Source organism: Falco biarmicus, chromosome 4, assembly GCF_023638135.1.
Source record: "Falco biarmicus isolate bFalBia1 chromosome 4, bFalBia1.pri, whole genome shotgun sequence".
In the NCBI taxonomy this organism is placed as follows: domain Eukaryota; kingdom Metazoa; phylum Chordata; class Aves; order Falconiformes; family Falconidae; genus Falco; species Falco biarmicus.
The window spans coordinates 77,794,623-77,817,812 of record NC_079291.1 but is presented as its reverse complement, the minus strand read 5'-3'; the positions used below and the strand labels follow the sequence as shown (position 1 = coordinate 77,817,812).

The 23,190-nt window shown below is 40.3% G+C and overlaps 1 protein-coding gene across 1 annotated transcript in view; it reads right to left on the bottom strand.

Annotated features, from left to right (window-relative positions):
- LOC130147388 (BOS complex subunit NOMO1) overlaps window positions 1–23,117 on the bottom strand; it is a 28,785-nt gene extending 5,668 nt beyond the window's left edge. The window contains exons 1-27 of the mRNA XM_056334408.1: window positions 22,953–23,117; window positions 22,613–22,702; window positions 21,310–21,355; window positions 20,772–20,872; window positions 20,541–20,647; window positions 20,277–20,349; window positions 19,593–19,745; window positions 18,419–18,556; window positions 17,569–17,658; window positions 16,894–16,999; window positions 16,347–16,497; window positions 15,025–15,202; window positions 14,121–14,262; window positions 12,996–13,127; window positions 12,096–12,232; window positions 11,736–11,823; window positions 10,800–10,863; window positions 9,618–9,713; window positions 6,990–7,199; window positions 6,604–6,686; window positions 5,471–5,630; window positions 5,223–5,349; window positions 4,497–4,610; window positions 3,693–3,820; window positions 2,950–3,091; window positions 1,990–2,073; window positions 401–511 (exon numbers count right to left, since the gene is read on the bottom strand). Coding sequence (XP_056190383.1) covers window positions 401–511; window positions 1,990–2,073; window positions 2,950–3,091; window positions 3,693–3,820; window positions 4,497–4,610; window positions 5,223–5,349; window positions 5,471–5,630; window positions 6,604–6,686; window positions 6,990–7,199; window positions 9,618–9,713; window positions 10,800–10,863; window positions 11,736–11,823; window positions 12,096–12,232; window positions 12,996–13,127; window positions 14,121–14,262; window positions 15,025–15,202; window positions 16,347–16,497; window positions 16,894–16,999; window positions 17,569–17,658; window positions 18,419–18,556; window positions 19,593–19,745; window positions 20,277–20,349; window positions 20,541–20,647; window positions 20,772–20,872; window positions 21,310–21,355; window positions 22,613–22,702; window positions 22,953–23,078 — 3,177 coding nt within the window. The 5' untranslated portion in view covers window positions 23,079–23,117. The remainder of the gene's footprint in view (window positions 1–400; window positions 512–1,989; window positions 2,074–2,949; window positions 3,092–3,692; window positions 3,821–4,496; window positions 4,611–5,222; window positions 5,350–5,470; window positions 5,631–6,603; window positions 6,687–6,989; window positions 7,200–9,617; window positions 9,714–10,799; window positions 10,864–11,735; window positions 11,824–12,095; window positions 12,233–12,995; window positions 13,128–14,120; window positions 14,263–15,024; window positions 15,203–16,346; window positions 16,498–16,893; window positions 17,000–17,568; window positions 17,659–18,418; window positions 18,557–19,592; window positions 19,746–20,276; window positions 20,350–20,540; window positions 20,648–20,771; window positions 20,873–21,309; window positions 21,356–22,612; window positions 22,703–22,952) is intronic.
- Between the last annotated feature and the right edge of the window lie 73 nt (window positions 23,118–23,190).

Below are 23,190 nucleotides of genomic sequence, written 5' to 3'. Positions count from 1 at the left end.
GTGCCTTATGATACTGTTGCAGTCACATGTCAAAAATTCCAGGTATTTCAGGAATGCAGATCTCTGATAGAGAGGACTCATTTCACCCCTGGTGTCTTGCTCTCCCTACGGACAGGGCATCCCTAATCAAGGAAGAAGAGCCAGAAACATACAGGCCAACCTAAGAAAGTACTTCTTAAACATATTCACATGAAAAATGGAAATATTAAAGCAAAACAGTTAGGAACACTAGAATCTTAATTCTATCTGGAATTCAAATTCACCTCCATTAAAGTATTAGTCATAATTTGAATTAAAGGTGTGCTCTGGCTACTGAACAACTTCCAGTGACGCTGCAAAAAAAAATAATTGAGAAACCAATGGCAAATACACTTGACAAAGATGAAAGACTTGAACTTACACATAATGTGGAGAGATATTCAGAAGATGTAATTACATTTCCACTTAAATCAAATTGGTTAATCTGCCGGAACGCTATAATGTTAACATCTTCAATGTCACTGTTCCCAACCTGCAACATAAAACACAGCCATGTTTTTACCCAGAGGAGCAGTTAACAGAGGACAGTTAGTACAACACAAACAGTGCTCATAATTTTTCACAAAAAGTGAATTTTGTTCTATGCTAACCACAGGGAAACTTGAAGGTTTTCCAGTTGCAAGTACTTTTCCTCCAGAGTGCACAGCTCACAATTACAGACCTGTGCATTACCAGCAGAATCCTGATGGCATTTAGTTAAAACTAAAAATTGAAGAAGTATCAAAATCATACATTATTTTGGAAGAGGATGAGTTACATACACAAGACTGACTGATACCTGAACACCGGCCTCAGTATTTTGCATTAGTGCTGAGAGATGCAGATTACTATGCTACAATGTTTATACAGTTGATTAATGAGGAATATCCTCATATCATAATACAACCTACAAAAATCTGTAACTTTATATTCTTCAAAATGGTTTAAAATAAGAAATGTTTGTGTTTCCCAATCTGAATTCTGATCAGAGTAAGAAAAGACATTTACTCAAATAATAACTGTAGTAACAGACAGGTTAGGGTTAGGCCAGATGCCACATCAACAGTCTGGCACCACGGAGGCTGGACATCTTTCCTGCAGGTGGCTTTCAAACACTTCTCTCTGCTGAGAAAATGGCAGGCTAGCCAGGATCCTAGTAGTACAAGTTACTGTGTACAGCTGTCACTTGCAGTACATAACCTTCATATGATTTTCTGGCATTTGGGTTGCCACTTCCTTCCCCTTCCTAACCAGCCGCAGGAAGACACTAAGGTCTTGAAAGATTTCTGCCCTTCTGTTTTGCTTCAAATGAGGAAACCCTGGTCAGGTGGGTGTCTGAGCTCAAACAACCACCACCTCCCACTGAAAAGTTCCGGACAGGTAACAAAGGCTAATTAACCTTTGCTGGATGTCAAGAGATAAAAGCAAGACAGCTAATCTGAATCTGTAAGGACAGAGGACAGAGGAATATTTAACAAGATTTCATTAGTTTTCAATTCAGAGTTGTTATTACATCCTATAAAGATTTGCTAGTCTGAATGACAATTTCACCTACATCAAGACTGCGGGATTTGGACCAAATAAAGCATAACAAGAGTTATCTATCAATCCATAAATACGAAGAGATAACAATATGAGAATTTATGGCATCCTCAAGTCACTACTGCTTTGTTCCACGTCATAAAGAAATGCTGAAAAGTATTTATACATTTATTCTCGTTTCCTGATGTATAGTTTTCGTGACTGTGAGAGAATTCTTTTGACTTGTTTATTACTTAGGCTTTATTTTACTTCTGTTTTAAACTATGATGCTGGCATGCAATACAGGGACTATATTTAGGGAGCTAACTTGCTGAGAGCCACTTGTCTGAACAAAATGCATTCAACTACATTGCTGCTGATAGAACAGACATAATGCCTAGACAGATGCATTTCGCATTTAAGTGATACTACAAAAAAAGAAAAAATTACCTCAATTGCCCGATGCTGTGGTAAAGCTCTTTCAATGTGATCATTGCCTTCAGCTTTAAGTTGGACATGATACACACAACCAGGCTAAAAGCAACAGTCAGATGATAAATCCCAACACTGAATAATACATACTTGAATTTTAGAAAACTGTAAGAGAATTTTCTAACATTCCATTTAAGATACAGCACCCAAACAGATCTAACTCTATCCAGTTAAAGTTTTCCTTATCCCAAATAGAAAATCCAGCTCACTAACACTATTAAGGGCGTTTACTGATAGAAATTACAAAAGGGTTATCATAGAAATGTCACCAGCTTATTACATTACAGTATTAAAAGAAATCATCTGCTGTGAAGTGTTTTAGCTTCAAAGAAAATGCATATAACAAGAATAAAACCTGATCAAACACTGCTTTCTGCTACAGCAAATTGCTTACTCCATACATACTGATGCCATAAAATTCAGCCTCCACATTTCCTTCAGAACAGCTTACTTCACATACATGCTGTACAATCAACATCATACATCCACCCAATATCCTGCTAAAAATGCACTGTCACAGTGTTTTCACAGGAGAAACTAAATGCTTCCCCAAATTCTTTTGCCTAAGAAAATTCCCCACTATAACACCTGAGCGCCGCTGAACAGCTGTCAGACACATTCGGTACATCGATCGGGGGCCCATGTCATGTCATGCAAACTGCTCAGTGTTTGTGGGAGGCCATAACAGTATGCTGGCTCCAAGTTCCACGGGTTTATACTAAAAGTTTTTCCCCTGCTTTTGCTAGAATGAATGTTCATTACATGACAGTGTTTCCTAACACAGAGCGACTCAAGGGAATCCGAGCTAGCAAAAGTGATGGGAAAACAGAAATCGGTAGCTAATTAATAAAACACATTTTATTGCTCCACTATCATACTAACATCAAAGTAAATGATAAAGAGCATCCTAATCCTTACCAGAAGGCCACGTAGCCTGAACTTGCCCTCTTCATCAGTTATTGTGTCTTCTCCATAGATGCTACAGTCCTTCTGCCCCACAGCTTCTACAGAGACTCCCTGCTCAGGCTCTCCATTTAAAGAAGAAACTGTGCCGTAACAGCTAAAGGTAGAAAGAGAACCAATTGCTACAGATGTGCAGATGCTGTTTTAATGGACATTTTAAAAGACATTTTATTACCGTAACTGACAGAAAAAGTACTTAATATATTATCATAGCATGGAGAAGGAAACAGGAATTTATAATGTATATGTAAAACTGCTTCAAGCATTAGAATTCGCTGCAGTTCAGAGCACAACTTCGGGAATCCAAGTTCCTTGACCTCCATGAACAGCAGCACTTACACCTGAGGGCAAGGAAAGTATGGATCTTGAAATCAGACACCTGAATTGCTCTACCATCCCTAGAATAGTCCTCTCCTCTCCCACTGGACATAGCACAAGCGACTTCCAGTGCCACTAACACAGTGCTTTCATAGCAATGTTTCTCCTTACAGTCCTGCCATCTGGGCTTAGCTATACACCCACACACATGAGAAAAGGATACAAAAAGTACTTAAACACACTATAATAGTTGAATTGTGCCTTCAAAAGTACCTTCCAAACCTCCAGGACGGAGGTGTATCAGGAGAAAATACATATTTTGCATAATGCATCCTGATACAGTACGCAGCATTTTGCACGGCATTTCAGCTCTTACTGACCTGTAAGCTGTTCTGTAACCAGTTATCCGAATTTTAAGATTTTGTCCTTCCTGCACTTCAATCATCTGTGATGATGGTTCAAAGCGAAACTCTTTCATCATAGGTTTAAAATAATACTGCCCTGGGCTCTGCAAACAGGCATAAAACAAGCTGTTTACTGACAGCGACACAAAAATTCACAAACTCCAAACAATTATGTTTCTGCAAGAGCTCCCTGAAGAGCTCAAGTTCTTTGTCCCAACCGTAGGTTAAACTGGTCGGAAAACGTGAGAGCTGAAAAACCGGGAGCACATTGGACAATACATCAATGGAACTCCACCAGGTGATAAAGCCTGAAGAGGGAAAGGAAACTATGGCCCTAAAACCTTCCCACAAGACCTCAAGGACAGGAAGGTGACCAGGAGAGAAGGATGTCCTCAAGGAAACTATTTAGGCATGTCTACACACATATACAGATCAATAATCTAATTAGATTTCTTTCCTCTAAAGAGTCTCAAATGATCATCAAGAAATTGGCTTGTTTCATGTTTACAGAGTGCAAATTAGGAACTGAGATCAATCAACATAATCTACTACGCTGGGGAGAAATCTCTTGCCAGGTTTGATTTCACATCTTTCACTTGCTAAGATTTTAAGTGCTGTCCACTGCAAGGGACCTACAACTCTCAATTGTGGGTTACAATTTCAAGGGAGACCATGCATCCCCCTGCCACTGAAGAGAGCCAACAGCATCCCTTTTTTTGAGGGAAAAGTAACACAGCATCGCGCATGCAGCCACATTCAGAAGATTCCAATTCAACTTACCAGATTGGAAAAAGTCAGCATGCCATTATCCTGCGTAAGGAGGTTGGACCGAAATACCCCTCCACTGAGAGACAGGAGAACTCCAGCAAGAGCCTGGTCATCCTCCGATTTGATCTGTTTTGAAAAAGCAGTAGTTTTAAATGGAAGTGAGGGTTGCTTTACAAAGGGTTCAATCCAGAAGCCCCTTGCTCTGGCTCTGAGCACTCAGCTGTAAGCAGAAAAAACCAGCCACATCTGCAATGTAACTTCTTCTGCAAGACTACAGGGCTACAGAAGCTCATGCTCTCAACACCTAGGCAGTCACAACCACACATAGCATGTATCACCAGAACAGTCATCCTCTATCACTTCATTGTTGTGGCCCCCTGCACATCTTAAGTATACCAAAGACTAGAACCAGGCACTAGTTGGACCAGACTGTACATGAAAAAAATCACCTGGATGGATAAAACTCATTAAGATAAGGTGGTCCACCCTACAAAAGCAAATAAAACCTGTCTTCTGGACTGCAGGCTCTAACTTTCCAATCTTCCAAAATATCTTCTGCACGGCAAGTCATGGTCTACAATCAGGCTCATCCACTGAGATCTGTTTCCCCAGGACAATATTATCCCCAAATCCCACACCTACTTGTGTTTGACTGGGAGACGTGGGTTATGATTTTTGCCTGTCTAGCTATAACTGCAAACACTATTCATTCAGAACCCAAAGTGTTTAGAACATTACCTCAAACGTCACCCCAGCAAGAGCAAAAGCTTTGAAGTCCCCAATTGTTCCTTCCACTGCAGTCAAAACAAATCCTTCTTTCTGAGCAGTAACTGTGTATTCCAAGTCACTGTGGAGTGGCCCAACACTTCAAATAAAAGGAAAGAATAAGTTTTTTTTAAAAAAGCACTTTGATATCACATACACCTTGTCAAGTCACCGTTGCACTTTAACGAAAGAATCCAGATCAAAATAAATCCATTAATTACCTGTAAGCCCCTTTGTCATCAGTGAAAACTGTGATGAGCGGGGAAGTTGCTCCCTTTTCACCAATGACAATCTCAACACCTTCCAATTCAGGATGAATTCGCCCTTCCAGAAACAAGCCTGCTTTTCCATGAATCTCTATCAGCTTTCCAGGACAACTCTCTTGGTCGTTGCAAAGCGGATTTAAGACAAACAAGTAAGTCAAAAATACACTCACTGTTCTGTCTTACAGCAAGAGTTTAACTACTTCCAAAGTGCTCAGCTGATGTTCTTTTACTTTAGAATAAGAGATCAACCCACGTGATTGTATGGTCTCTCAACACATCTTAAAACATTTGAACATTCCCAAAAATCAATAACTATCCAAAACTATAAGGACATCTCTGCTAAGTACTTTGAAGATTCATTAAGTTACATATACTGCAGCCACATGGAGAAGATTCCAAAATACTCCTTTCTAACTTATACTAGACTGAACTTGGACAAAATTTTTGGAGATCAATTTCAGGTCAGCATATGCCATGTTTAATAACATAAGTAAATTTTTTTATTTCCCACCCCCCCCAGTGTATTTAGAATGTGCACAACAAAGAGGCACATCTCTTAGGGGTACCTAACATTTTCTTGTGATTTTAAAAGAGGTAAACCTGAGGGCAAGATGGACACTGACTTAACATGTAGCATCAACTGACTCACGATAACCCCAACAACTTTGAATTTTAATTTTTTTGTGAATACTTCTATTATTGTAACTTACTATGAAGAAAACTTAACAGAAACTGGAATTTAGTAACAAACCCAAAATACAAGCACTGCTTTGCACAACTATTTTTCTAGACAAGACTAATATGAGCAATTCTGAAAATGTGGTATAATATCCAAAAATCTAGCTCCTCCTCTTCTGTCAGGTGGTCTTTCAGCACTTGGAAGCATATTCTGCTGATAAAAACTGTACCTGCACCCGCTACCAGATACCCATGCTTCCAAATTCCGAAATGAAATCAGCCGGAAGAAACAGTTGCAACTGGAACTTTCCTAACGTTACCTTTGAAGAGCTATTCATACGTTCATCTATAAGGACACATTTCTGCCTTAAAAATCTACTCCTTTCAAACTAGATTTTATTTATATTTACCTCCACTAACAACTGTTTCCACATAAGGCGGGTAGAAAAGCAGCTCTTTTGATGATGGTGTCACAGTAATTTTCTCTCCAGATCTGTAAAACACAAATTGGAAAAAAAATGGAATTAGTAGCTCTCATGTAGAACACAGTACTGTATATTGACCCAAGAATCCATCTAAACACCCAAGCAAAAAGCATCAACAATAACCTAAGCAAAATTCATATTAATGTAGTGCTAGTTTCCATTTAGCTCACAGTCAACACAGGCACAGGTACCCAGGCACAGGTACCCATACAGCAGCCCTTTCCTGTATGGAACATGCCACTATTCTGTCTGGTGGAAACACCAGACAACAGTACGAAGAATACACCTTGTCCACCAGAGCTTGGTATTACCTTGCCCAGTATGAAAATTCATATAGGAATGGTCCTTGGAGTTCCTCCACCATTTCTTGCACTGGAGGCTTTGTTCCTTCCTCCTCCTGACCCTTCTTTTCTCTCTCCTGTCGGCGGGTCTCAATTTCTGCCAGCTGCTGCTCCCTGCGTAACTCCTGTACCGATTTCAGGGGCCCTAAAACTAAGGCAGGTTCACTGTCAATGGATGACCTGAAACATGGAGAAGAAAACAAAATCACCTCCTTTCACATGGAGGGGTAAGAGTTTGTAATACCTGTTAATTACTACCACAGCAGGCAAGTCCCAGGAATACTTTTTTTAAATCCATTACTTTTTAATTTTGTTATTTATTCCAAGCAGAACTAAAACTTCTAGCCTCCATATCAACCAGTTACCAGTAGAAAGGCTCATTCACAGGCACTACAGGTAACCTACCCGGCCTATCAGGAAAGGACCTACTTGCAACTCTCATAAATCCTGCCCTATGACACTATAAACCATTTCAAGAAATGTACAGCCCTCTTGCTTCCTCTCCCCCTCTGCCATGCCTCAGCATCCCACTGCAGAACCAGAGTCACATGCCTACACATCAACCAGTTCGCAGTGTCCAGCACATCTCAGCTTAGCTTAGGTTTTGGTTAGGTTGAGTCTTGATTTTGTACCAGTTACCAGGCACCAGCTCTACTGCGGGGGCAATAACCTCCCACAGGCAAGCCAGCAGCAGTGGTAGATTTTTAAGTCAAAGGACCAGTACCTTTACAAGAGCCCTCTTGTAAAAGAAAAAGCCTGGAATTCCAAACCGGTGAACATGCTTAATACAGAAAGGATGAGTTATACAAAACCAACAAAAAGACTGGTAAGGTGGTTTTTTTCAGTACTAGGAACTTCCCCTCAGAACTACCTCTCAGGAGTATACAAGAAGAAAGTAACTCCTATCACAACTAAGTACTACCAATTGCTTGCAATTCCCAGGAAAAGCTCTAACCTATCTACCCGATACACTTGAACTATCCAGCTATCTTGTCACTCTCCAGCGAACAGATTGCTAGTTTAAGTTTAATCAAATTCTTTAAATCAGCTCAGAACAATGCATCTCATTTCATTTTCCCTGATCTTACATCCTCTTTTTTTTCTACCAATTCCTTCTAGTTTCCAACCATCCTTTCTATCTTATCTTCTGCCTCTTCTACAACAGTCTGAAAAACTGTCACAGAACATTGCAAAATTCTCTGAGAAGTGAGCTGAAATGATCACTATTACTTTTCCTGCAAACACTTTAGACGATCAGGATAGGCAGGATAGTTCTGTCTCCTGCTTCAGTCTTCACCTACATTCTGGGTTTTTTTAAGAGAAACAGATATTGTTGCTCTAACACTAAATTTCATCAAGGCTTTAAACTCATTCTCTGCAGTCCAGAGGCAACACAGAAATGTATTTAAAAAATATATTGTCTTAAAACCTATTAAAAACCTGTACAGACACACCCAGTCTCATGATAGTCATAATAAATTATTACTGTCTCATTTTTCAAACATAACAAGCCATCATCAAAAATTGTGAAATATCAGCTTCATTTTTGGTTGGGGTTGTTTGGGGTTTTTTTGGTTAACTGAAAGTTAACAGGTCAGTGCCATGGATCTGGTATACAAACACAGACTTGTAAAAAAACTGGCTTGCTTTTAAATCCAGAGCTGTTCCTTTTACGTTGACGACAGTTCACAAATTGGACTTTGGCTGAAAAGCTTCAGGCAGGCTTGAACAGAGACAACCTGCAGCAACTGAGCTGCCTTAAAAGTACTTGCCAATAGTCTCAAAAATCCAACCACCCTAGGTCAGTATAATATTCCCCTACTCACTAAGTTGTTTTTAAAATCCTAATAGCTCTCTGCTGTCTCAATGTTTCTTTTCCAGCTGCTGCAGTTGCCCAGTAGTTGCAGTTACAGGTTCATTAAACTCAGGGAACTCGAGGCAGTGCTCTGCAGATAATTTATTCTCTGAAAAGATGTCTTCTACACTCATATAAGTTTGAGAACCCATAGTCTAGACCAAGTAGACATCAGCAGAGCATTAATAAAGCACTCATCATTATCAGACACTTCCAGGCAGATCTGGCACCTCATACAATTAAAGCTGTTCACAAATCAGTGCTCCCTAGTGAGCTGTCTGTTCAGCTAAACATAAATTGGCACATTAGTATGTAATCACTCTGCATGGTTTTCCTTTTATAACCCTCTTCACACCAGTAACAATGCTCTAAAGGAGTGGATTCTCATTCTGAGGAAACAAAAAGCAAAAAAACAGATGCCTGTGCTAAAGAGCTCTGACCTAAGCTAAAACAATATCCTCTGAATTCTGTATTGAAACCTCAGAAAATCGTACCTTTTTACCATGACACACAAGTGGAAAGGGGCTACACTGAAATGAAGTGACAATGTGCAAAATGAGGGCTGTGAATTATTTATCTACCTATAAAGAACTCAAAGCACAGCTTAGCACAAAAACCTCGAAGTCTAGTTGGATGCCATCCCCTTCAAAAGCAGCCACAGAAGTATTAAAACCAGAGTAAAACTTTATGAGAGATGTCTTTTTCTTCCACTTTTTATAGCCGAAAGATTTCTTTGTTCTTACTTGATGGTAACAGTCACATCCATCAGTTTATCTGTTATAATCGTGCCAAGGACATGGTGTCGAACTGCGGTGAGCGTCAGTATACTAGGAGAGGACCTGTAAATCAAAGCAACAAAGAGATGAATTCAAGATCCCCCTCCTAAAGAAAATAACCAAATCTTATTTAGCAGATTTTGTGCTCCCATCCCTAAGTTTAAAGCACTTTATAATAGATGATATAGAAATGACACAGCAAAGCTGTAGCGCTGAGATGATAGCATGTCAGAAAGGGAGCATTTTCCAGCTCTGAATCCCAAAGCACTGCACGACATTGGCCAAATTAGTTCCTTCCTCTGTGCCTCGTCTCAAGCTAAAGCTGATTTGATTGATTTCATATGCACAATACCTTTACACCCAGCAGAAGGACACTCAAAACTTCGTCATATTTGACATAGTTCACCAAGGTGCCCCAAGTCTAATGTTGCTTTGCTGCCAAAAGAGGGTTTCTGCTTCTATCCATTCACCCACTGCTGGCTCTCATCTTCAACATACATCTCTCTTTGAAGTACTTTGAATTCAATAACACAGCAGAAAACAATCAGATTTTAATGCAGAATGTGTTTTCTGCCATTTTCATGAATTAGATGTAGTCTGGGAGCAGAAAACCTCTTTTTTGGAAGCAAGGTGCCATTAAGCACATTGACAGACCATAACCTCTAACTAACTAATAAAACACGGCTGACAGGAAGATCAGCACTGCTTACCGGTGCAAAAACTGAGGTGAGCAGAATCAAGCCAGAGTCATGGCACTAGGGACGTACAACGGTAGCATATGCTTCTTGGTAAACTTACTATCCTACCTTTTGCATTTCAGCTCTTACAAGTGATCAACTGTTTCCACTGAAATCTCTCTCCTTCGTTACAAAGCTAAAGAACATTCAACGGAGAGAAGGCTGACAAAACTATGCATTTGAAGTTGCAGAAGCATCTTTAATGCCTACCATTAGTTGACTTCATTTTTTTTTTTAAGACTAGAAACACCAAGAGAACACATCTGATACACTTTGCTAAAGCTTCCCTCTATCGGTTAGAGACAGTCCTAGCAACACATCCTGAATTGCTGAAAGCAAGCAGCTGCAGCAGGAGGAAGCTTTATGAAAGCACACTGACAGTTTTAAGATCAAAATCAGATGTTGCTCTTACGTGTCATAAGTGTAATACTCATGTTCAAACTGGTGGCAAGAACGTGGGGTCACTTCATATACACCTGTAAATGTGAAGTCAGAGAATGGTCCACTGAAAAAAGTCAAGCTTACTGTGTTGGCTGAATTCTCAGATCACATGTGACCTGAGATACAGAAAAATTACAGAATTTGACTATGTGTCTACTGCCTTTCACATAGACACTTGTAAATTAATTCACCTCTGTGTAGTCACAGATCACTACTGGAAGCTGCACAGAGTTTCTAATGTACATCAATACAAAACACAATTAAGTATCATTACATAATTACAAACATAAAAAACCAAACAAGCTCATAAGTAACCTGTTAATGTCCCACCACTGATACCTTTTGACTGATTACAGAACCACTGTATTACTGTATTGTGAATGAGACCACTGGTTCTAAGGATGAAATGTACAAAGCTGAAAACTGAATCAAAACCAAATAGATTTGTTAACTGTTTAGCAAAGGGGCCATACAGAGTATTAGCTCTAAGACACCGAAAGGAGAAAAAAAAATAATCTAATCTTAAAACATTCTTTTTTCCTATTACAGATAAGCCTGCAATACTTTCAACGATTATCCCTCAAGAACCCTGTATTTAAATGAAACATTCTAACGTGACTGACAAATAGAAACCATATGAACAAGATTATTTTAACATGCTATTCATTCATAAGAGATCAAAGCCTTTCACCAAGTAAAAAAAAAAATTATTTTCCTTCTGTAATCTGTATTTAGGTGAAGGACTATATAGTAGCAGAATTCTAAAAACTTAGAATGGGACATTTATATACAGATGTAAATAAAACAATGCCCCTCAGAAACAACAAATTTTTATTTTTTTAATGCCTAGTAGTATTAGTGGACTGGTTATTTTTCATTTTTAAAACTAACATTTTAGAGCTGTTACCTGGCTTTGAAAGACAGAATCTATTAACTCCTTTGGACAGGTTATAAACACCAACATTCTCCGGTCCGTTTCCATCCTGATAAAATTCCTGTGAAGCCACAACAGAATTCACTATTAGTAACTACCAAACAACAAAATGAAAACGGTATTTGTCTAAAGATACATTAATGCTTCTCTTTTATAGCAGGTAACAACACAACACCATTTTACTAGAACTAAGAGACAAATCTCAAAGCACTCTAAACATCAGTGTTGCTGTGCTATATGACTCCCTAGAGACATGAGAAAGCCTTGATTCCAAGTATAATGCAACCTATCTACACAAGTTCATTAAAAAAATGACGTTTGTTACCTACATACCAGTGTAATTGCATGAGAAAGAGAACAGCGCAGCATATATCCAGTCTGCCTGAATTCTACTCCCGAAACATCTTCCTCCATGACTTCCAACTCCAAAGACTTATTCTTCCAGCACCAGTCTTCATGTACGATGCTTACTAGAACACACACCGCACAAAGCATTTCAGTAACGTAAAACTGTGAATAAGGACAGGTTCTGTGGTATAAAAAGCTTGTATCACTCTAAGTTCCCTGACAACAATCTTCAAAGCCAGATATACAACAATGACTACAGTAACAGACCTGGCTCTCAGCACTGCGGCATCACCAGAAATCCAGCACAGCTCAGAACAGAAAAGCTATTATAAAAAATATTATGAAGTCTGGTCACCCTGAAAGTTCTGCAGTGTGCACTACCACTGTGATAGTCAAAGAAGCCTAGAGGTAATCAGAACCTAACTCCAGTTTCACCTGGCGAAAGGATGTTCTGGCTCATGTATAAGAAGAGCAATCTGTACATACTCTTCCCTACACCTTTCCTTGGGAAACAATTTATTTTCATAGTAGGCCAAGGCAGGCTGGCCAAAAGACACATTGCTCTTAGGAGAGGTACTCTGGAAGCAGAACAGCTAGGGTGTGCCCCCGTCATTAGGCATGCGACAAGTCAGTTCATGATAAAGTCCCTCCCCTCACACCAGCCATGAAGACCCTAAAACAGGGGAGCAGTTACCTAACAAAAGGGTTAGACATACAAGATTAAGAAAACCTGATCCAGTGTTGTATAGTATTTTTGCAGATTCTCTCAAGTTTCAGAACTAGTTCCATGTTGAACATATGGTATCAATAATAACAGAACTATACAGATTAAGTCACAAATTTAGCTACTAAGGTAACACTTCAAGTTGTTCTCCATAACCCTACCTTTGTATTTGCCAGGTAGCACATTTTCAAACGTGAAGGCCACTGAGTCCATGCTTCCAGAAAGCTGCAGGTTGCGTTTTTCACCCTGGCGGCTCACAGACTGTAACGTCACCACCAGATCACCACAAACATCTGTGCAGAAAAGACAGCAGAAAATGAGACTGCATTCCAGCTTGCCAGCTTTGCCTCCCAAACCTCCACTCCAAGCAAGCTTCTTGTGTGCTAACATTAAAATGATTACACTCTTCCAGTAGAGATCATTCCCAATTAAAACCCAATTAAATTAAAAATTTAATTAAATTAAAAAATTTAATTAAAATTAAAATTAAAAATTTCTTAAGCACGTTTACCAGTGCTTTTTTGCAATCTCCAGGAAGTCTGCGACTGTTAATCCTATTATCTAACAGCAAGTAACAACCAGAGGCCACCATTAAATCCCAGAGTTCACCTTGCTTGGCAGAGACTACAGGGCCCACTAAACACTTGAGAGACAGAACACAAAGTGCAGAGAGGATTCAGAGAGGAAAAAGGAAGGGCTAAAAAGTCACAAAAGTCAAGCTCCAGTCATCACTCGCTGAAATCAGTAGGTAATCCAAGGAAAATAGAAGAGAGGAACCTCAGACTAAAATAAAGACAAAAAGCTTATGAAAGAGAACAGAGATTGCAAGCTTCCGTCAACAGCTTGACCCTCTATCCTACAAGTTTTTACATGCACTACCTTGGTGGTTTTTTTTCCCTAAAAATGTCTTTTGTACCTCCAGTACTTCTCTGATTGATATACAGTATCCCTAGTGTCCGCCAGGAGCATTTCCTTCCAGTACTTACCCATCTTCTGAGGAAGGCAAACAGGTCAGAATTCCTCCCTGAGGAAGGAATGCTTGCTTATTCCTAGCAAGTATTAAAAATAGGTGGACAACTCTACTCCACAGTTTATTAAGGTAACTTACCAGGCTGTAACGTCTCCCAAAAGAAAGAGCTGCTTTATCTATGTGCTGGAAGTTAACTTTACTTATCTACTGATGGGGCTAACCACAGCAAGTGTCTTGATCTAAACAGTACTCATTCACATGTGCAGTGCTGAACTGCTCTGTTCCCATTTCCACTTCACTTTCAAAACTGGCTTACCTAAACAAGAGATCTTCCCCGAGACAGATGCCAAAAACTGAGAGAAGGTCACATCCATTACTGGTCTGTCTGTAACAGTAACAGGGAACATTTTGGGTTTCAAAGCCAATCCTGCTCTGGTCTCAGCCTCTGGAATAATTACCTGTAGAGTACATGACATGAAAACATCATCAGCTTTTAGATACCAGACCAAATACACCCCTTCTGCTGAGTTCAATCCACTTTTCAGCAATAAAAAAAAAAAATAGAAATTTATTGTAAAGCCCAGGCAAAGCAAACCAGCCTCCCAAATATGCTTTTCAGTATTTTGTATTAAAAATCCTCCAAAGAACTGCAATAAAACTGAGCTCAAAATCCTCCAAACAGCTCAGTTTCAAAAGTCTAAGTGAATTTCACTTCCAACACATATACCTGCGTTTACATTAGGCTATTTCATTATCTATGAGGATAGTTAGAGGCCTTATAACCATGCACTTCCTCATCTTCCAGTCTGTACTACCTCCCACAATGCAAATTTGTGATGGTTCTGCTGTGATCTATAATCTCAGGAATCATTTAGGCACCTGAGTAAAGCACACATTACATGTCTCACTCACAAGATAATACATTACGATAAGGAGTGGTCTAAGAGGCATCACAACTAAGAGGAGAGAAATAAGAACTTCCAACCCCAATGGCCTGATCTCCTGATCTCCTTTTAACAGGCATAATGGACAAGAAGCATGCAAATCTCAGATTATTAAGGAAAAAAAAAAAGAAATAACTGTCATTGTTTAAATAGTGCAAACAGGAAAAAAAAGAGGAAAATCTAAACTCAGCTTCTCAAGTTTTAGAAATTAAATGTTTAAAGTCTTCTAAAACCTCACAATAGTCCTACAATGAAGAGATGGAAGCTTATTCTTACCTGAACATTGTATGTACCCGATTTTGCCTTAAAACAAAATGCTCCATGAGGGTCAGTTTCTGTTGTAACCAGTGATGCTTTGTCCTTGTCCTGAGGCATCATGGTTACCTTGTATTTACTAATCTGTTTGACTGTGTCAGGGAAACGAGTTACTGAGATCTGGCCGCACACACTGAACCTGTTAAATACAAGAGAGCCGTCAGAATAAATATCTTGATTTGACAAAGCTCATAAAAAAATACTTGTTTTAAAATGTCCTTACAAAGTAAACCTTGTTATGTTGAGGTACTAACACATGAATTGGAATGGATTTCTGAAAGAGTGTTCATATCAAAGAGATACTAGGTACAAGTCCAAAATGTATTAATGGGATCTTTTCTTTTACAACAAAGTCACCATGATGTTATGGTTTTATTTGCAAGCAACTTGCTTCACACTTCTCTAACATCAACTCAATCACTTCAAGCCTTTATTTTTTTTATTTTTTGGCTAGGCAGGCAATTGACTTAGGCTTGCCATCTCTCTGTTTTTAAATAGTTTCAAATGTTTTGTGTCAAAGACCTCAAATATGATAGGCAATTCACTGGAACACAACCCTACTACACCTACATTTGTGAATACAGAAGACAATATGACAAATTAATTAGAAGCTGTTAAACTTTGCTTTTCACCTTCAACAGCACAACATATTTAGTGACTGCAAAAACCTGTAACTGATCATTTAACAGCACATAGGGATTTTTTCTGATTAGCTAGCTAAGTCTGTATGAACTAGTTGCCATTTGCTTCAGTAAATTCCTAGTCTTCACTTCTCAGAAAGGGTGCCACTATTTCTTCCTTAGGAGAAGCTCCTGGACACAGAACCATGCCCCTTTTGTCTTCCTCAGCTTGCACTCTATCTCCCACTACTGCGCAGCCTGACACCCCCAAAATCATCCCATCACCATTACACAGGCTTATGCCCAGCAGTCAAAGAATGACAAACAAGAAAAAGACAATTCATATCAGACAACCATGATCCCTTTTCCTTTCTTGGTTCACATACCATTCTAAAATTGTTCAATATACCCATGTCTTAGCATCTTCACCTGCACAGGAGAGGTTATTAAGAGGGTGCTCTAAACCTTAACTAGTATTGAGCAAAATACTCTGGACAAAACATTATCCTGCACTCATGCTGTGCTATTAACTTGAATTTCTCAAGCAACACTTAGCTTCTGACAACAGTATGCAAGTCTGGGCATGATATGGGAAAGGACCACCCATTTTCAAGACCTTGTCTACATATCAGATTACATTTTAATCATGACACCAGTACCTACCCTGTTGCAATGATGTTTGCTAGCTGAGGTGTATTTGGTGCAATCTTCACGGTAATAGTATCAAAGAACAGATGCTCTTTCCTGGCGTGAATTGTGTATGTACCTGTTGTTATGTTCTCAAGGCGGAAAGAGCCATCAGCTTTTGTTTTTACTGTAATAAATAACAAGAAGAGTTAAAAAAACAGAGCATGTGTTGACTGTCTATCCTGATGGGTTGAAAGAGCCAGAGGGCATGCACTGCTGTAGGCTATTTTTAATTTACATTGCACAACAAAGAGACAGTACTATGCCTTTTTTACTAGACCAGTCTTCATTTCCATATTTCAAAGCACAATCTGGCATATGGTTGAAAGAAAACAAGGTCTTCAACAGCAAAACAAATGAACACCTAATACTCTCCTCTAAGCCAGAAAATGTAAAATTAATCAGCTGCATGAAAACCACTTTAATATTTCAAATAAATTGCAACAAAAGTAGTGTATTATGTCCTGTACTTGAGCTTAATAAAGGCTTCTCTGTAGCAACAAAGACCAAGACCAGTGCACACCTTTAATCTGATTGTTCAGCGTCACAGTGGCATCAGCAACTCCTTCTCCTTCAGGACCGTTCAACACCCTGCCTGTGACAGAGAAACCCATCACATGGAAAACAGGCTGAAATGGGAAAAAAGCTAACATTAATCTTCACTCAGTAAAAGCAAACACACACCTACAGCAATCAACAGTGACCATTTTCACACACACATACATATAAAGGGAATTTATTTCCAGCTTTAGGAAAAAAAATGTACAGGAAGAGATTCTCAGTTTATCTGCATCACTACAGTTCAGAAGGCCCAAATGACAGATCATAATGCCATCACACCAGGCACTCCGCAAACCATAACAACCTACAGGCCCTTCTCCAGAGCTCTGGCACGCTGAATGAGGAAATTTAAACAACCTGAAAGATCACTGCCTGTCCACATCATGGACATGAAAGTGAGCATAGCACACAGCTTTTCCCTGGTTTTTTTCTTCCTAGTAAAAGGGACTGAAGTGTAGAAATACAGCATGATGCTGGAAACTGTCTTTATATGCTGTGCAAGAGGGTATGTGTAACAGACATCTTCAAACTTCTTACGAAGAAGTTTTTCTATAAACACACCTACTTACTGCTAAAATCAGTTATACTTTGACGGGAATGAATAGCACAAAAAGATTATTTCCTCTGAATGCCTTACCTCAATCTGTAAACTGTCATGCTCTACAAGGAAGTCCAGTCTAGATGGTGCAACATCAAAGGTAATTCTCTCTCCCCTGTAGAATGGTATCTGAAAGATGACACATTGCTTTGACTCCTAAGAAGCTATGACAAAAAAACTGTTTTCCTTTACCATTTTCCATGGGTTTATTATCATCACACACCTCTATGAAAAGCCAATGGGCTGCAAACTATCCGGAAAAAATAACTGAGAGGGGTGGAGACAAGAAAAAAGGTGGTATTTCAAGATCAACTGATGGAAATCATATGAGATTATCTGAAAAGACGGAAATGTAACCCTCTACTCAGAATACAGCAAAGGTACTGTGATGTGCAAAAGCTTGCAGATAGGAGACTATATGATCACTACAAGGGTTAAAGGAATGAAAGAACACATTGAATCCCACTTCTAGAGTGTGCAGACTGAGAATGCAGGACCATCACTCTAGGCAGCGTGCAGACAGCCGTGCTCCCACACTGCCCGGACGTAATAATGAGAATGGGCAAAACAGAAAACAGAGAGCTTAAAGGACATGAAGTGGCTGTAGCCAAGTGAAACTTGCAGTGTCCCAGCAGCCTCTAGGTGTTATTCTGTGACTGGCCAATGTATTCAGGTAATTCAGAGCCTGATTTGCAACTAAGTCCTACCGCAGAGCCCTACCACAGCAACTTACTTCACTGTCATATACTTTAGGTTGAAGGTTCCATCCACTTAGAAATATTTCAACTCTTTCTGTTTTAGCAGCTACAAAGTTATGCATGATCTAGTGTAGAAAATGAAAGGTAACAACCCAATGGATAGACAAGCAATGAACTTTGTAGCTACTTACCACAGTGTATATCCCACTTGGCAGAGAAAGAAAGCTGAAAGATCCGTCTTCTTTTGATACAACATTGCATAAATAGGAGAGAGACTCATCTCTTGACTGGAATCCATCCACAGGAGAAATATTGCAGCCCACAACATCCTGTGGCAATAAATGTAATACAACTTTTTTTCTCATGCGAGAACAGAGAAAATTTGGGGGTGGGGGAGGATGTAGGACAGTTCAAAATATATAATATTCTATATAATCCCAGAACTGCACTGCATGTCTTAACATTAACTGACTTCAGTTCTGTGGACGAGCTTAACATTATAGAACAGAGCTCTACTCTACATAACAAATCACAGTACGTGACCAGATGTTTCACACTCATTTCATAACACACTTTCAAGGTGGCAATACCAGCTGTTGAACATTGTCTTCACATCAAGAAGGCAAAGAGCAGTCAAGAAGTCATGCTGAAGACACGTAACAGCTACTGTACAGTAAATTTCAAGATTTGTCTGGCAACATCTTGTGTCTTGTTCCAGAAACTGGTCTTTTGCCATGGAGAAGTGTCATCCTCACCAGGGAACATATTACTAACCAACATTTAACATGCAAAAAGGTGTAACTGAAAAAATATTGTCTTCCAATCGTAGCCCTCAACCTAACCCACATGGAAGATACAGATCAATAACATGCTGTGAACCGTATTGTATTTTGCACTTGTTGCCTGCTTCAGTTGAAGTATTAAGTTTTCTATGCCCCTGAACAGCCTGATTGTTGAGGAACCCTGTTGTTTGAAAAGAATAATGAGGAGTTCAAAAGAGTTGAAATAAAAAGAATTTTCTACATTCTTGTGTCCAAAACCCACGTAGACCTTAAGCCTCAAGTTTGCCAACATTTAAACAGATGGCTGTTGTTGATCTGAGTAATTCCACGGAAGTCGTGAAAATTCAGCATGCATGCAAATGTTGTATTTGCCTTGTTGGGGGCAGGGGGGGGAACTTAAGAAAAAAAAAAAAAAAAAACCAACAAAAAATACAGCCTGAGGGGTTGTACAGTTTATGTTTTCTCTAAGCCAAGCTCAATGAAGAACAGAGATAAGTATCAGGGCAACATGTATCTAGGAGCTATTTAGCTGCTTCTTATTTATGTCCATACTCATATTGAAAAGGTACTGATACGCCATTACCTCTTTAGTGACCGAAGAAGAGAAAAGGAGAAACATGACCCCTTTCATTGGTTCTCCATCACTCCTCACTGACCCAGAAACATTGTAGCCTGCAACAATCAGAGGGCTAGCAGCGTAAGCATTAGAACTTGTCACCCGTACCACTGTGTTTGACTGAAATACAGAAACACATACATTTCCATCAAGAGTAGGCATTAGACCTCATTTAGAGCACTGAAGTAACAATCAGAAGCTGTATATTCCACAAGAAAAACAGAGACAAGAGCAGCAGTACTCAAAAAGGGTCTACAGGCTATTCAAAACACAAAGACGCTAAAGCAAAGATACTTCACAAGAGTGTTTTTCTTATTTTACTTATTTAGAATTGCTCAGGATCCCAGAGCTCCTCAAAAAGCAAGCAACCTGAAAGGGAAGGATCAGAGTATCTGCTACGATATTCAAGCTCCTGCAAAATGTATAGGATTAGAAGACAGAAAGCAAGAGCCCATTTGCCAGTCCTTCCCTGGCTGGCCCACTATCTCCAAACTGGGCCTGCACAAGGCAGTTTCTTGACTACCTAAATTAAATTTACAAAAACTCCATTAACCTTGTCCAGTCACAAAACCCCTTCCTCACACCAGTTGATCAAGACTAGCAGGTCCACCCTCACTAAACAGGTAAACCAGAACTTTTGTAGGCTCTAACCTCTTTCAACATCCAGGTAGGATGAGATGCAAAGATTTCATATTCACCAGGAAGCACTTTAAAGAAAGCAAACCTGTAAGGCAAGAAAGGGGTTACAGCTCTCCAGAAACAGTCACAAACTTTGTTTACAGAAAAACAATTCAGGTTCTACGTACATGTTAGAAAAAAAGTATTTCAGAACTACTATAATCCCAGCCAATATGGCAGAACTGAAGAACCTTGTGTAAATGAACAGATGAATTAAGTATGCACCACCCTACTCACTTTCCTCCAGGTTGTGTAACAGTTGCTTGTAAGTTTACTTCACTGCCAGCATTTCTCAGTACAACCTGGACTCCAGCAGGACCTAATGTCTGACCTTTGCTGAGAACCTGTCAAAATTAAAAGAAACCAGAGTGTAAATTGATTAAAATGACTTGCAGAACGGAAGTAGAATGCTTTTTATTCGGGTAGAATCAGCATAAGATGGAATAAATAAAGTTAAAAGACTCTAACCTTTCCATTCACAGAAAACCCTGTGAACACAAAGTTAATATCACCTCCCTTTGTGCAAATGTCATTAATGCCATCCACATGGATGTCTACACTGGTTGGTTCTGGAAGGGAAGAACAACGAAACGTCATGGTAGTTACTGACAGCAGTCACAAAGCAATCCTACTTTAGCTTTACAAAACTTTCTACAGACATACAGTAACTCAAAGCCACAAGTTTTGCTCTGCAAGTCTTGCCTCAACAAAGTCAAAGCGCCTGCAAATCCTGATGTTGAAAACCCTTCTTCCCCCTCCTATTGTAGCGACTTCCATCAAAACCCCACATTCCTTCAAATCAGTTCATGGGTTACTTTGTCAGTGTCTACCTTAAAGCTTTATTTTCTTTTTGTACAGTAAGCACATTTTAGTTATTAAAACCATACAGTAGGGCTTATCTCTCTTGAAAAGTGCTTGATTTTCCCTGCCAACTGCAAATTAGAGGTAGTTAAGTCCCACACTGCAGATACGTAAGATATGTAAGAAGACATATACAAGCACTTACCAAAACTCCACCCTAGGGGAGGTTCAATTTTAAGAATGAAATCCCCCTAAAAATAAAAAAGCAATAACCGTCTTAAATGATGAAATGTCTTGATGGAATGTTTGAAATGTCTTGAAAGGATGAAAAATGAAAGGAAAAAAAAAAAGTCAGAACACAAGCATCATGCCGCTGAGAGTAACACAAGACTCAAGTATCCCATTCTCCTTTCCTCCTACCTATGATGCTTTGTTCAAAGAAGCAACAATATCTGCCCAGACAGGCTGGGATGCTGGGCTCATGTGCAGCCAGCTAAGAACAAAAATTATGTATCATCATATTTATACTGCTTCCAGACCAAACCTGGCTCATGTTTAGGCAGCTCAATGTTAGAAACTGTTCAGATCTACCTCTACCTGCCCCAACAGATGTGCTCTAAATTAGCCATTAGTATTTCCACTAGGACGTCCCACTCAACCATTCTGCCCAAACGGGATAGCAAAATTTCAACCCTATTAAAAACTCTGCACCAAAAGAGTATTAATCTACACAGAGATCCTCTTTAAATCTGCGGGCACCACACATGTTCTGCCGCATAGGTTCTACAGTTCATCCACGGAAAGGCTCAAAGATCTAAGAACGAAATCATTGAGATCAGAAAGCATCTTATGTTCTCAGGTTGGGAAGGGAAGGATTTATTTGGCAGCTGGACCGGATGATCTTTAAAACCTCCTTCCAACCCAAACCATTCTATGATTCTGTTTCTGATCCCTGAGTTAACTAGCCCTTTAAAAGAGCAAAAGACTTACACCATCTGAAGGCAGCTTGTATTTAATTTGAATGTAAACTTCTTTCCAGCCTAAACAGACACGAAACATTTGACACATTCTGAGCTTCCTGTACTGTTATTTTCTTAAGATATCTTTACTCTCTGCAATTAAGTCATTCATTATTGATTCAGCCATATCAAAACACATTCCCATGCCGATTTATTTTGATTTCTATAGGTAGATAACTGAAAGCTTTATGTGTACTCTGTAGGAGCCCATACTTTCTGGGCAGTTCGCACAGCTGCTAGCACAGGGTTTGCTGGCAGCAACAAGGGCAACTTCAGACCAACAGCACCAGTGCAACACCACAGCTGAAGTTACTCGGCTTTTTCTCATGATAACACTTGGCACCGAGACATAAGCATCACAGTACGAAAAGACACAGTTGAAAGTTTGGTCTGAACCAAACCAAATCACATCCCAGCACCAAGGTTTCGCGGGTGGGTGGTGTCCTGAGGCTGCCGGGGCACAGGGGCAGCTCCTGCTCGGTCCCTCACCTTGTCGTAGAGGGGAATCATGAAGTACCCGTTGTTGGGGGCACAGTCCGTCTGGTACTTCAGGGTGCCGTGCTTGGTGTACAACTTCACCTGAAGGAAACACGCAGGAAAGACAAACAAGCTACGTTAAAAGCCGCCAGCAAAGCTGGAACCTGGCATTCTCTAGCCAAGAGCTTTTACACTGCAGCACCCGCACGTCCCCAGGGAATAGCGAGAAATCCGCAGCCCGCCCGGCGCCCGGGCCGAGCCCCGCAACCGGCACCGCACGGGCAGCGCGGGCCGCCCGCCGCCCTCCCCCGGCCGCGGCGCGCTGCGGGCAGGGCCGGGGGCCGGCGCCCACCTCGATCAGGGAGTAGTTGATCTCCACGTCAGACTTGACGAAGCCACCGCAGCCCACAACGATGTCCTCGGAGCCCCGCGCCAGGGCGCAGCACAGCGCGGACACCAGCGCCGCCGCCGCCCGCATGCCGCCGCCTCTCTGACTCAGCGCCGCCCGCCGCGCCGCCGGAAGGGCCGGGTCGGGCCGGTCCCGCGGTGCTGCCCCCTGCCGGCCCGGCGGGCTGTCCCGTCCCCGCCGC